Raw genomic sequence first — 13,604 nt, forward strand, 5'->3', positions numbered from 1 at the left:
GGCCCACCCCGACACATGCACACACTCCCTGCTCCCAATTAGCACTAATTGGACAGTGAGAGAACCCACAGGCCTTGTAGCAAAAGGAGTCAGGTCTGTGGGGGTCTCAGGGAGGCAGACCCCATCAGGGACCAGGTGAGCCAGGCCCTGGCGGGGTGGGCCCTGGGGTCCCTGCCTCTCTGAGGGGAGATCAAGTGACAGGGCCACATCTGCCAGGGACTTCAGTGGTCCCTCTGGAAGATGGAAGCTGCCCCAAGGTTGGGGAAGACTGGAGGATGGGGAGTCTGACAAACATCTCCCTTTGAGGGCATACTCCCAGCTCCTTACCCCAACCTGGCCTTTCCATTTCCTCTGCTCCCAGTTTTCACCACGCATGTCATCCACTCATTCATTCATGAATGCACTGTTCATGGGCTCCTATGACGAAGTCCTGGGGCCACAGAAATGGATGTGCAGCTAGTCAGCAGGGCCTTGGGGAGGAGTCTGGGTGCAGGTGTGGTTCCTAGTGCTCACCCCTTCCACTTGAGCATCTCCCTCTTCTATTGCTCACCCCCACACAGGCCTTGGCCCAACTTGGCAGAGTATCGTGGGCAACCCATCGGGAGGCTTCATCCTGTTCCTGGTGGAGAGAAGGAGGCTGGGCCTGCAGCGTGGCGTACTGGTGAGTGGACCACCTCCACTCCCTCCTCTGTATGACTCTCGTTGGCGCTCTGGGTGAGGCTGTTGTTCCCTCAGTCATTCAGAAAGACTCAGAGGCAAGGCCAGCTGTGTGCATGTCCCTGACCAGGCCTAAGGGCACAGCACTGCTAGGAAGTCCTAGGATGCAGGGGGCAAGAGAAGTGGGCTCCAAGTCTGAGCTGCTCTGAGGTGGGCTGAAACATTCATGCTGAGCAACCTTAGACCCAGACCCCAGGGTGAGGGCCCTGAGTCAGCTAGCCCCCTTTATACCACACCATGCAGCGTGGCTCAGGCCCTCAGAACCGAGCTGGCGGGGTGGGAAGAAAGCAGCTGTGTCCAGCCTGACCCCTGCTCCCCTGAATATCCCCAACAGGGAAACAGAGGCTGGGCTCTGTTCCCTCCTTTCCCACCTGAGAGACCAACAGTCCTGGGCAATTTGGTGTTGCCATGACAACCACACACTTTCTTCCCTACTTAGCAGACCGATTGTGAAGACGCCGATTAAGTCCTGAGGAGTTGTCTGTTTAGAAGGCATGTGGCTGCTTGGAAAGATCTATGCATCTTTCGTTTCCCAAGTGCCTCCTGATGGCTGACGCCGGCGAGATGTTTCCTGCACCAGCCCCTGTGTCCCGTGGCGGGGTCTGGCTGGCCTGGTTTCTGTCTGATGACACTCTGGGGTACAGCCTCAGGGGCGGATGGATGGTGGTCACCGGACGCCCCAGACCACGCACAGGCCTCTTCTGTGTGAGGCACTGGGTTTTCCAGCAAGTGCTCTGGACTCAGAAGGCTCTCTGCCTACTCGGGGTGTGTGCTGTCTTTAGGGACTTGGTGGCCACGGCTGGGAGTTGCCCGTGTGTGAACAACTGGATGACCAGGTCCTCTGAGGCCCTTGGAACCACCGCAACCTCCACGCCTTCCCTGGAGCTGAGCTTAGCTGACTGTGACCAGGGAAGGAAAGAAGCCGCCTCTGGTGCAGAAGGCGGGGGCTGGAGTCAGAGCTCAGGCCCTCAGTGAAGGAGACCTGGGGCAGTGGGAAACTGGCCTGTGATGAGGGGGCTGCTGGTGGCCCTGGGAGGCACATGTCAGCCTGGCAGTGAGGTGAGGGCTGGTTTAGCCTCTTTTTAAGAGGAGTTAGCCATGGGCGGTCAGAGAAGTGTGGACCCAGCTGTTGGCGGGCTTCTGGCTCAGCCTGGGACAGGGATGGACATGGAAACAGGGGAACTTGCCAGGAAGACCCACCTCTGTCCTCTGCAGTCAGGGCTGAGACCTCCACACCACACGCAGTCCTTTTTTCGGCCTCATTGCACAGCCCATGGGATTTTAGTTTCTTGATCAGTGACTGAACCTGGGCCCACAGCAGTGAAAGTGTTGTGTCCTAACCCTTGGGCCACCAGGGAATTCCTACCACGTGCAATCCTGTTGTGGGTTAGACCCCACCACGTGGTTCTGTTTACATGGTCCCCACCCCACTGGGTGCAGCACCCTTGGGCGGCTGAGGGGGTGGCAGCTCTTGACCGTAACTGCATCTCCTGGGACAGACCCACATCTCTGCTGCCATCTTACTACTGTTATGATGCTGGGCAAAGTTCCTTAACTTCCCTGAGCCTTTTCCCTCTGGGGAAGGGAGGGGCCCACAGATGGGATGGTGAGAGTAAATGAAGGGCCAGGTGGGGCTCCCCAAGCAAGGTCTCCAGGGAAAACACAGAATCCGTGATCCCTATTGAGGTTAGTCATGTTGAGAAGAGCTTTAAGGTGTTTGCTGTTTTATGATCTTGTAGGGAAGAACATAAAGTATTTTTAAGAACGCAAATAAAATAATGAGATAATAGTTTGACAATAAACAACAGATTATAGTAGAAAGGAAATAGGATACTACTTCGTTTAGCAGAAAACAATGTTTTTATAGTTTTAAACATGTAAACATGAATTTACCCCAAATCCTGACACTGGGAAGATGGGAAGTGTGCAGAGAGCGGGCTGATTGTTCCATGAGAGGTCAATATTCTAAACAGGAAACAAGAAATAATAACATAAGCAAATTACTTACAAATATGAAGGGAAACAGAAGAAATGACCAAAAGAACTAAAATGATGGGCCAAGGAGAGGGTAGCTTGGGAGGGGGATGCAGAACTTGATGTTTGGGGTTATCTTTCAAAACTGTGTACATGTGTTCTTTTGATCAAAAGAAAAACTGAAAATTAAAATAGGTAGAGTTTAGATAGAGGTATGTTGAGGATGGAGAGGCAGAGTAACTTGTCCAGGGTCACAGAACTGAGAGACAGCTTAGCAGGGATCCATGGTCAGTTCTGGAACAACCTTGTCAAGACCACGGACTCCACCTATGGGCCAGCGGCTCACCAAGTGCCCTCGAAGGCTACCCAAATGGGCCTCAAGCCTAAGTGGCTGCACCCCATGCCTCTGGGCAAGGAAACAAGGCCCAAAGCCACTTCCTTGAGGAGGCCACGTCACCCTAAGGGAGGAATGGGAGCAGACGGTAGAGATGCCTGCCCGGGTTGTTTCACTTCCTTTCTGTTTACTGGTAGCTTTAGCTCCAAGTTCCCCGTCCAGCCAGGCTGATTAGTCAGATTCTCCAGGGGGAGGCCTGGGGCATCGTTGATTTTCCTGACACCTTAGGAAGCAGTTCCCTGTGCCTGACACACTCCACTTGCAGCCGAGGAAGCGGTGGAGCCTGGAGTGGCCAGAGTGCAGATGAGGTCTCTGTGTCAGGATGTTCTCTACCACATGGTTTTCAGTGCAGGGAATCTGGGGACAACTTAACTGGTACACTCAGCAGTAAAAGCAGAACAATGTAGAGGGCAGTGTGAACACAGGAAAATGTATGCACCACATGCAAAGTACAAAGAGGCCATGGGAGGGCATTTCTGTCTACAGGGTACTGGCTGCCCCAGAATACTCTACAAGTTAATATAAGAAATACCTATTCAATACAATAGGTAATGCTGTCAGGAGATAAGATCATTTGCCATGAGGAAGAACAATACGGGGAGATATTTTAGACTATGATGACATCTTCTCTGGTCCTCTGTCTGAATGCAGCCCCAGGCTCCAGCCTCGGAGCACTCAGGCCCACCAGCTCTCCTACTCTCCACTCAGCCCCAATTTGTGCTGCATGGGGGCTTCTCCTTGGCCCCCACCATGGTCCCAGAGCAACAGTGAGTAGGGATCAGAACCTTCTGTAGATGGAGAAGAGGATCTTTCAAGAAGACAGAGGCAGGTCTAGAATTAGAATGTGATTTCCAGGCTCTCTGCCTCTGTTGATTATCTGGATCAACAGCTGGTCCCTAGCACCAAAACATCATCTCCCAAGCTGCGTAGGTAACCAGAAGCCTTGCAGCAGGGGGAAGCATGGCTCAGCAGAGGCTGATGGGAGTGAAGAGGCGTGGAGCACCGGGCTCTGTGGATCAGAACCAGCATGCCCCGGTCACAGCCTTTTGAAGAGGAGCAGGAAGAGGAGAAAGAGGAAGGCCTGATGGACTCCCCACCACTTAGATATGACCTGGACGCCAAGGTCAGCAGCCTTACTCCTTACTCAAGGATCAGAGCCAGACTCAGACATGTCTGGTGTCTCCCCGCTCTCCCCGAGTCCCAGCTGTGGGCAGAACACACTTCCTTGCTTAGAAAACCCCATCTTAACAGGAGCACTCAAGACAATACCCGCTCAGACTTCCCTGGTTATCCAGCGGTTAAAGACTCTGCACGTTCACTGCAGGGGGTGAAGTCTGATCCCTGGTTGGGGAATTAAGAACACACTTGCCACATGGCGTGACCAAAAAAAAAATAATTAAAAAAAATAAGATTAGGGACTTCCCTGGTGGTCCAGGGGTTAAGAATCTGCCTGGCAATGCAGGGAACACAGGTTCGATCCCTGGTCGGAAGATCCCACATGCCTTGGGGCAACTAAGCCGGCAAGCCACAGCTAATGAGCCCACATGCAGCAACAACTGAGGCCCCTGTGCCCTTGAAGCCTCCTTGTTCCACAACGAGAAGCCACAGCAGTGAGAAGCCCATGTGCTGCACCTAGACAGTAACCCCCACTCGCAGCAGCTAGAGAAAGCCCATGCACTGCAGTGAAGACCCAATGTAGCCAAGTAAATAAGTAATCATGATAAATAAAAAACTTAACAAGGAGAAAAAAGTTAAATTAAAAATAAGATGGCATCCTCTGTCCTGGGTTCTGGCCTTTCTCTTCCAGCTGCTTCCGGAAGGGGAAAGCCAGCTGGTCTGAACCTCGCATCCTTCATTACAGCCCAAAGAAGGAAAAAACAACAAGCAGGCTGATGGCAGAGGCAATGGTTGTTTTTGTTGCCTTTTTGGGGTGAGGAGCAGGAAGAACTCAAGTTTCAGATCAACTTTGATGAGTGGGTTCAAGGTGAGGACACTGGCAAATTGGAGACTGAGGCAGTGTGTGTGTGAGGGGGGTGCAGGAGTATCCTCATGGTCACCATGGCGAGGCCTAAAGCTGAGGCCAGGGGAGCCAGAGCCCTTGGCCGCCCACCCACATGGCAGGACCAACTCAGATCCCTCCATTTTCTTCAGAAGCTGCCGACAGCAGCTGTTCCTCCTTGGACAAAGCCACACGCTCGTCTATCACCAGGGGTCTTTTTTCTTTCTGCTTTAATCTAAAGCTGCAGGGAAATTTTAAACTACCAGCTGAGGCAATTTCTGAAATTGCTGAAAATCATTTAACAGGCTTTACAAGCATCCCCTCTTGCCAGGGGGGTGGGAGCCGGGTGGGGCAGTTCGGGCTGAGCCTGAAAGAGGGCCTTTGCTGGGCTCTCCCTGGAAACCACAGCTCTGATTCCCCTAGCTGGGCCGCTGGAGCTCAGCTGAATCAGAAAACCTCGGGCGGTCTCCCTGACCCATGTCCTCACCTTCTCTGCTCCTCCAGGCAAGCTTGGCTGAAAAAGAGCTTTCGTTTCCTCTTCACCTGCAGCACTGCCTTCAAGAAAAGGGGAAAGAAATGTTGCCACTGCAGGAAAAAAAATTCAACCACATACATGTCTGTGGACTGGGCTTAGGTGGGGAGGAGGGAGTAGGCAGGGGTGAAGCAAATGTTCCCAGGGGCCACAGTCCCTCTGTGTTTGGCAGATTTATAATTCCACTCACAGAGCAAATGATGGGCTGGTGGGGCACCCCCCTGCTTGATGCCCCTCCATCCTTTCATGGATTCCCTGCCATACCCAATGAGGTGAGTGTTCTAAAGCCCATTTTTAGACCAGTAAACTGAGGCACACAGGGATGAACTACCTTGCTCAAGGTCATGTTTGAAGTGGTGCTGGGTCCATCTCCAAGTCCCTTTCTGGAACCCCCAAACAACCTGCCTTCCTAATTCTCAGGGGAGAAGGAAAATAGGGTTGCTGAAAGAAAAAGGAGTGTGATAGAGTCGACATGTGCAGCTGAGCCTGACAGGGTGAGGCCCAGGAGGTAGAGAGGTGAGGAGAGGTGAAAGGTTGGAGGCCAGACAGCAGGTGTTGCTGGGCTCCGGAGCACACCCTTAGAACCAGACCAGGCAGGAGCCCAGGAACAGGGATGGGCGTGTGTTTACTAATGCCACATGTTTGGGGTTGTGTCTTCTGGGTGTGACAGCGCTGAAGAAAAGGGTTAAATCACCAGTATCTGTAATGTCCTCACTCCTTTCTTCTTTGCCAGGACAGCCATAAACAGGCCTGGAGTTGGGTCAACAGCAGCGAGGGTGGGGAGAAGAGAGCCTGGGCTGGGGTTAGAGTGGAGAGCATCAGGGGAGGACTGGCCGAGGGCGACGAGCAGAGAGGTGGGTGCACAGAACATACAGGAAGCCTTGCTATGGGCTGTTTTCTCCAAAGCTTTCAAAGCTACATTTGACTGTCCGGCCTGTTCTCCTTCCATCCCCGCCGTGCCATGCCAGGTGGGTTAGCAACAGATGAGGAAACCAAGGCACAGAGAGGCAAGATCTGCCTCTAGTTACAAAGTGATGGAGTGGCTGAAGTCAGCCACCTTCCCACTCCTTGGTGATGTCACCTGAGGTCAAGGTCACCAACAGACAGAGGACCATGGGGAAGAGACAATTTTTTCTAACACAACATAATTTGGGGCCAGATATGTTTCTCCCAAATATTTGTTACTCATGCCGGTGGCTGTGCAAAACAATTACCTTAAATTCTTTAAGATGAGATGAAGACTGGGAAAGGGGGAGCAACTGTGGGGGGAAAAGTCATGGAAGGTCAGGGAGGAGGTTTAAAACATTCAAACTTGTGAATTTCAAACTTGACAGGGTTTTGTTGTTTTAACAGAAAGCACTCCTCTTACAAGCAAATTCTTAGGAGTAATCCCCAGTTTTCATTCTGATCAGAAGGGTGCTGCTCCAGTTGGCATAGGAGCCGGATGATCCCTCTGCCCTCTCAGGTGCAAGGTTATCAAAAAAGCTCAGATCTGGCCCTTGTGAATGAGGCTGATGGTGCCTGCTGTGTGCCACGGTTGGTAGAATGAGGCTTGCTCAAGGTCACCCAGTGAGTTAGAAAAGGACAGCCAGGCTGGGATATAACCATGCATACGACACCATGGGCCGCTTAGAAAGCAAAACTCTGCTCATGTACTTCAGAAGGCGGACATGGACACAAGTGGACCTCCCTGGTGGTGGTGCAGATGGGAGGAACCTCTGGGTACTCCCCGCAGAGCCTGGTTCTCGGTCCTGTGTTTGCAGGGTTGCTGCAGGGAGAGCTGAGGGGAGGGGAGGCAAGGATGAGTGCCCAGCGTGCTTGGGCATCTTGCCATCAGCCCCACGTTATGTCACTCCAGGTTACAAAAGAAAAAACGAAAAAAAGGAAAAGTCAGCAGCTCTGTCCCCTCTATGCCCCTACCCGCCCACCCCACCCACCCCACCCCAGAGCCTAACATCTGCACACCTGCAAGAATATCATCTTGTCATTGGAGAGATGCCACTTAAGGAATCTCACAAGTCACGTCAGGAAGAAAGGAATCTTCAGCTCTAGTTCAGGAACATAAAAAAGGCGCTGTGCTAAATCTGGTTTGTTCATAAAATTGTTGTCAATGCCCTGAGGGGAACAAAAAGGAAAGCTGTTTTAGCAACATTCCCTGGCTTGGTTGAGATCTGTGGAGGAAAACATCCCATTTCCCTCAGGGAGACGATGTTTCAGTTCCCCTGCACCCTCACGGCTCTCCCGGCCCGGCCACGCCAGGCCCAGACGAGGGTGCACCCAGCGAGCAGGGAGAGTGAGCATACTTAACACTGGGGCTCCCAACAGGCACCTGTGGAGGGACCATGGCTCCTGTGTCACCCAGAGTTGTCTCATAACTCTCCTACTGAGATGCCCTCTGGGACCCCAAGTGCCATGCTCCCTGGTGTGACCTACTGTGATTTTCAGAAGGGAGTGCAGAGAAGTGAGTAAGGAGCTGTACTGAGTCACGCTTTCATCGCAGACTCTTCTCTCCCGCCCGACACGGCTATGTGGAGGCCACATGTTATTAGTTCCACATAATTGAAAAGTGTGTCAGGATCTCTCAGACATGAACCCAAAACATGCTGCTCAGTTGTCACCTCCAACGTGACTAATGCAGTCGTGTCTTAATTAGTCACTGCTCACTGTGCTGACAGCATCAGAGCCCCGTTCCAAGGTCCCAGTTTGTGGTGCAGATGAGATTAAAGGACCAAGGCATGCCAGGTTCGCAGGTCCCGTGCCCACTGAATACTCTGCACCAGGTGGCCCCTGCCAAGTGCACTGGTCAGACCAGGGCAGCACTGCGACAGCACAGCCACCAGGAGGGAGGGAGGTAATGGGACAAGTAAGTGGGGGATAAAAGATTCCCTTGCAAGCTGCTCATTACATCACAGGCCCTCAGGCAGCTCCTCCACGGCTGAAGTGGCAACTCTGCCTGAATCATACCACCCTGGCCAGCCCCTGCCCAGTGAGAGCTGATGGAACTGGGCAGCCACCTGCCCCATGGGTGGCCCCTCTGCTGGTTCACTTATGACTCTGCACCCACAGTAGCCACCCTCTGAAGATAACCTGGGCCAGTTCCCTTTCTCCTCAGGGGCTCTGCATTCAGAACGGAGCTTACAGCCAAAAGGAGAGACTGTGGGCCCAGGCTGTGGGAGAGAAGAAAGGTGGTGAAAGAGACCGCCTCATCAGTGGAGTAACGTGAAACACTGTTTTGGGTGGAAGGGAAGAGCGGTGAGTAAAACGCCAGTCCTGTCAGTCCGGGACACAGACGTCTCCATCGCAGGGCCAAGGGAGCCAGCCCCTCTTTCCAACTCGGGATCGGCATCCAGTCACGTCCACCAATGCAGGGAGAACTGTTTTGACGATGACTAAAAATGATTCACATACCTAAGGTACTTGCCCACCTTTCTTTCAAAATTTAAGAATTATTTGTTTCGTTTTTGGAAGAAGTGATATGAGAGATCTTCACACAAATGTAGAGAAAATAATTTACTCATTTTAAAATCAGAAAATTGACATGAAACTAGCAATATGAATACACTGGTTTTTTTTTAAAAAAAAAAAAGGGCAGGAGGAAGAAGGTGCCCTGGTGAACTAGGTTAGTAAGTGGTAGCAGGTGGGGCAGAGCATACACACAGGAAATTGACATGAAACTAGCAATATAAACCCAAGTTTTTTTTTTTTTAAAAGGCAGGAGGAAGGAGGTGCCCTGGTGAATCAGGCTGGTAAGTGGCAGGGGGTGAGGAGCATACACACCGCCAGAGCCTGAAGTCACCGCTAAAGCTTTAAGTGGCACAGCAACAGCCGCTGACGGAGGGACCTGACAGACCAAACCCCACGTCACCAACACATGTGTGGCCAGGGCAGCACAGAAAGACCAAATGCTGTCGCTCTCACCATCAAAGGTTTCTATTTCATAAATGGATGCGCTTTAGAGACTTGCTTCCATGGAGAGGTAGCCTCACTTATATTTTAAGCGGTACTTAAAGCCTGAAGTGTGATTTCCCCTACCAGTTCCTTCCTGGGTAACGTGGGGCAGCTCAGCACCCTTGTAGACCAGCCCCTCCAGCCCCAGGTGCAGCTCTAGGGGCCAGGGGGTGGCGGGGGGGTGGGGGGGAGCCCCAGAGCCAGTGATCAGGCCCAGCTGTGCTGCAGGGAGCAGCCGGGTGGAGACAGAGACCATGGGCCACACGGGGCCTGCTGCCCAAGCGCCGGAGCCCGGGAGGCAGGTGTTGGTAATGGGAAAACACCCGCTTCCCAAAAGCCTGGGCCACGAGAACTCCTCTTTCTATAAATGAGAAAGCAGGCCACAGCAAAGAGCCCTGGGTGACCATCCCAGCTGGCCATCTCACCAGAGGAGCTGCCTGGCGGCCAGCCTGGTGCTGACAGCAGCACCTGTCTGTTTGGGGACGAGATGAGATGCACCCTCACTGTCAGATGCAGAGCTTCTCCGGGCAGAAAAGCAGAGTGGGAGCTGTGGAACTCATGCTCCTGAGGAGCTAGGGAGTCAGTGATGCTACTCAGGCAAAGGTGGCTTTCTTCCTAGAGCTGGGCACAGATGCCGTGAACATGAGCAGAACTGGCCCTGGGCCCTGACTTGGGTGAGGATGATGGGGTATGCCAACCCCAGTTTGCCGAAAAAGCTGGTCCCAAAGCCTCACCCCAGAGATGCAGATGCCAAAGGTCTGGAGGGGTCCTGAAAACCTACATTTCTGACTTGCAATCCAGGAGATTCTGAGGCAGGTGGTGTGAGGCCCACACTTCGAGTCTGGGGTTAAGTGGGACGGGGTTGAGTGACAGGGTCCTAGCAGAGAGAGGGGTGGTCAACGGCAGCAGAGACGGAAATTGTGAGGGTTGGAGGCTCACGTCTGTGTGTTCAAGAGAGCAAAAAAGGACTCGAGAGAGAGGGCTGCCTTCTCTATGTGCCACCTACCCCACCCCATGGAGCAATCAGTTCCTCTGAGCTGGGCTGACACTGCCTGACAACCAAGGGCCAGGCCCACGCCTCTGGAGGGCCTCCGACTGCTCAGTGACACCTTGCATTTAGTTACTGTCCCCACAACTAATACAAAGCGTGCTCTCTTTGACTAGATACACAGGTGTCCAAGTAACTGGATCCCAGTCTCAGGGGGTCTTTATCCTTGGCCTCTTGGCACTGGCTCTGGGACACTGGATTTAAATAAGCAGTTTATTTTGTATTGAAGTATAGCCAATTAACAATGCTGTGACAGTTTCAGGTGGAGAGTGAAGAGACTCAGCCATACCCATACACGTGTCCATTCTCCCTGGGTCACTGGATTTAACTTTGTGCACTTCAGGTAAACCACCATCTGATACAAGCTGCCCTGTTCTCTGGGTGTAAACACAGAAGGTTTGGGGACATCAGGGCTAGGTGATTATTAACTATCATCACCCAAGATATAGGTTGCACATGGAGCTCCAAAGGCCAATTACATCCAATTAATACATTAATGACATCAATTAATATATTAACAAAAGAAGAAAAATGCCTTGCTGCATGATAACAACGCCTGGTGACTTCACCTGCTGGGTGCAGGGCACAGAGGCAAACCTTCACCTGGGCTCACACTGCGGTCTGGAGGACCAGACCTGCAGGCCGACCAGCCTTGTCCTGGAATTCAGGTGCACTGACCAGGGCCGGAAGTAAGGGGTCAGTGGGAAAGGGGCCACTAGGTAAATAGAATTTACCCTATTTTATTCTAATGGAAAATAGACACCTCTACTCAACTCTAGTCATCTGTACAACCTCCTCATGAGAACTTACAGCTGACTGCAAAGCGGGCTTCCCTTCAGGGGACAAGAGAGTGCGTGAAGGATCATAGTGTCCTTTCTCCAGAGGCCAGGCCAGAGATGAGCCGGCTTGCCCCTGCTGTGGAAAGCCATGTGGTGGCCTTTGGGGGGACAGCCATGAAGGGGACAGATGCTGACTCTGCCTGGCTAATTGCGGGAAATGTGATCTGAAAGCCTCTGTATCTTCATTTCTTGGATTTCTCATTAACATTTCTCCTTCTCTAAAAACCCAGGTCACAGGGGGGTAGGCCACAACTCCGGGGCCAACTTTGTTGTACAATATCACAAAACACCAAGTCTCCTTCCTGCTTTTATAGAACATGATAAATACTCCTGTGGAGGGTAAAGTGGCTATATCTGTCCTTCTGAGCTAGATGATTGTTAACAATTGACATCCAAGATAGAATATGTGGGACACACAGTTCCTAAGGTCAATCACACCCAAGAGGAATTAATACATTACTCAGAAAAATGCCGATTACAACAAAAAAATAATTGTATCTATTTTAAAATAACTTTTTGGTCTTCCCTTAAAAATGGAACCCCTTGCTATCTGAAACCTCAAATGGATGGTAAGTGTTTGGTCCAGTGGTTCGCTCCGATGACTCACCTGCCTGGGTTGGTCTCACTGCACTGCAGACCCCTGGCCTGGCTCTCCTCCACAGAACACGTGTTCCACCCACAAGACCACCCCACAGCTGGTCCAGGTGCCACAGGGCTTCCACAAGGTCACGTCGTTTTGTCAGCGAGTCTGGGCACGCCTAACTGAGTCCTAAGAAAGTGAATCAGCTTGGTTTCTGTGAGGAATGCTGTCCCAAGGGTCACTCCAAAACAGAGTGCCCCCACAGCGATGTGTGCCAGCCGGGCTAGCCAGCCCCATTCACAGCAGAGGAGCACCTGTGGAAAGAAACCACCGTCACTCCCTGGCCTCCCAGTCATATCTCCTTCCTTTTAGGCAAGCCAGGGAGAGTGGAGACTCTACTGCTCCAGCTTCGAATCAGGAAAAGGTGTGAGAGCTATGGACTAGGGTCTGCTCTGTTCCCACAGGTACCAATGCTCAGTCATTTCTATCACAAGATGCTGGCCTGAAGCTTAGGGGAAGGGGTACGAGGAAGTAGGTATTTGTCCAGCTGGTTCAGGCAGAATAAGAAGGGAATGTCTGGAGCAAGGGTGAGTAGACAGACTGCAAAAGCATGTGGTGTGAAGGCTATGGGGGGTCTCACCTCTGAAACAGCAGTAATGCCACCACTGAGGGCAAATGTCCCAAGGAGGACTGGTGACAAGAACAGGCCAGCCAGGGGCCTGTGGGGGCTCTTCTGGTAGTAGCGGTGGATGAAGTAAAGGCTCTGCATGATCCGAATGCCCATGTTGAAGCAGTTGGCCAAGATGAAACCCACGCTGCCACACCAACGGGTCAGGACATAGGATAACATCAGGAAGGCAGACGACAGGGCCAGCATTGTAAAATTGTACCTGGGGAGAGGGAGGCAGGAAACACAGGGCAGTGGGTACCTTGTCCCAAGGCAGGGCTGCTGCAAAGAAAGGGGCTGTGAACATGAATTCACCTCTGAGATCCCATGATCCAGGTGATTTTTACATCAACTGCTAAGTGGATAACATGGAAACGTCACTGTCCCCCTCAGCCCTGAATAGAAGAGTAAAAAAAGAACAATTCAACATATTTATGGTGTTTAAGGATAGTAACTGGTTAAGTGACACTCTGTAATCAAAATGCATACAAATGCTGTTCAGCCTGCCTTAACGTGAGGCACAAGAATATGACACGGGTTAATGGTTTCACGTGAACAGTCACCGGGACAGGTACTGTGAGGGCTGCTGGGAATGTGCTGGTGGACAAACACAGGGTCCTTTCCCTGCGGAGCTTGGATCCATTCTACAGACAAGGAAACCAGGCCCAGAGAGGCTGAGTAATCTGCTAAGGAGTGAACCAACAGCCCAACAGCCCAACCTGACAACTTTAGCACTGCTTCCTTTGGGAAAGGCAGAAGCCCCATTACCTTGGCCAGCAGATCTCACTCAAAGCAAGTGACCAGCTTCCATCACAGAATGGGAAGAGGGGGCAAGGCCTGGCCCACTGTCAGGGTTTCCCAGACTCTCACACATCCCTCCTTGACTCTCCACCTTTCGAGAGCTCT

The 13,604-nt window shown here is 52.1% G+C and overlaps 1 protein-coding gene across 4 annotated transcripts in view; it reads right to left on the reverse strand.

The window, feature by feature from the left end:
• Positions 1–2,549: 2,549 nt before the first annotated feature.
• The window catches only part of RFT1 (RFT1 glycolipid translocator homolog), a 47,197-nt gene continuing 36,142 nt past the window's right edge, over positions 2,550–13,604 (reverse strand). Inside the window, exons 12-15 of one of the 4 annotated variants that reach the window (XR_008684165.2) lie at positions 12,672–12,921; positions 7,582–7,731; positions 5,572–5,639; positions 2,550–2,682 (exon numbers count right to left, since the gene is read on the reverse strand). Coding sequence is in view for 1 of the 4 variants with exons in the window: in XM_055414071.2 (XP_055270046.2) it covers positions 12,178–12,345; positions 12,672–12,921 (418 nt within the window). In the remaining 3 variants the exon portion in view is untranslated. The other 3 variants (XR_008684166.2, XR_008684164.2, XM_055414071.2) reach the window with 3 other exon arrangements.

This window comes from Moschus berezovskii, chromosome 24, assembly GCF_049115385.1.
Source record: "Moschus berezovskii isolate FMDL1 chromosome 24, NW_MosBer_1.0, whole genome shotgun sequence".
Classification (NCBI taxonomy): Eukaryota; Metazoa; Chordata; class Mammalia; order Artiodactyla; family Moschidae; genus Moschus; species Moschus berezovskii.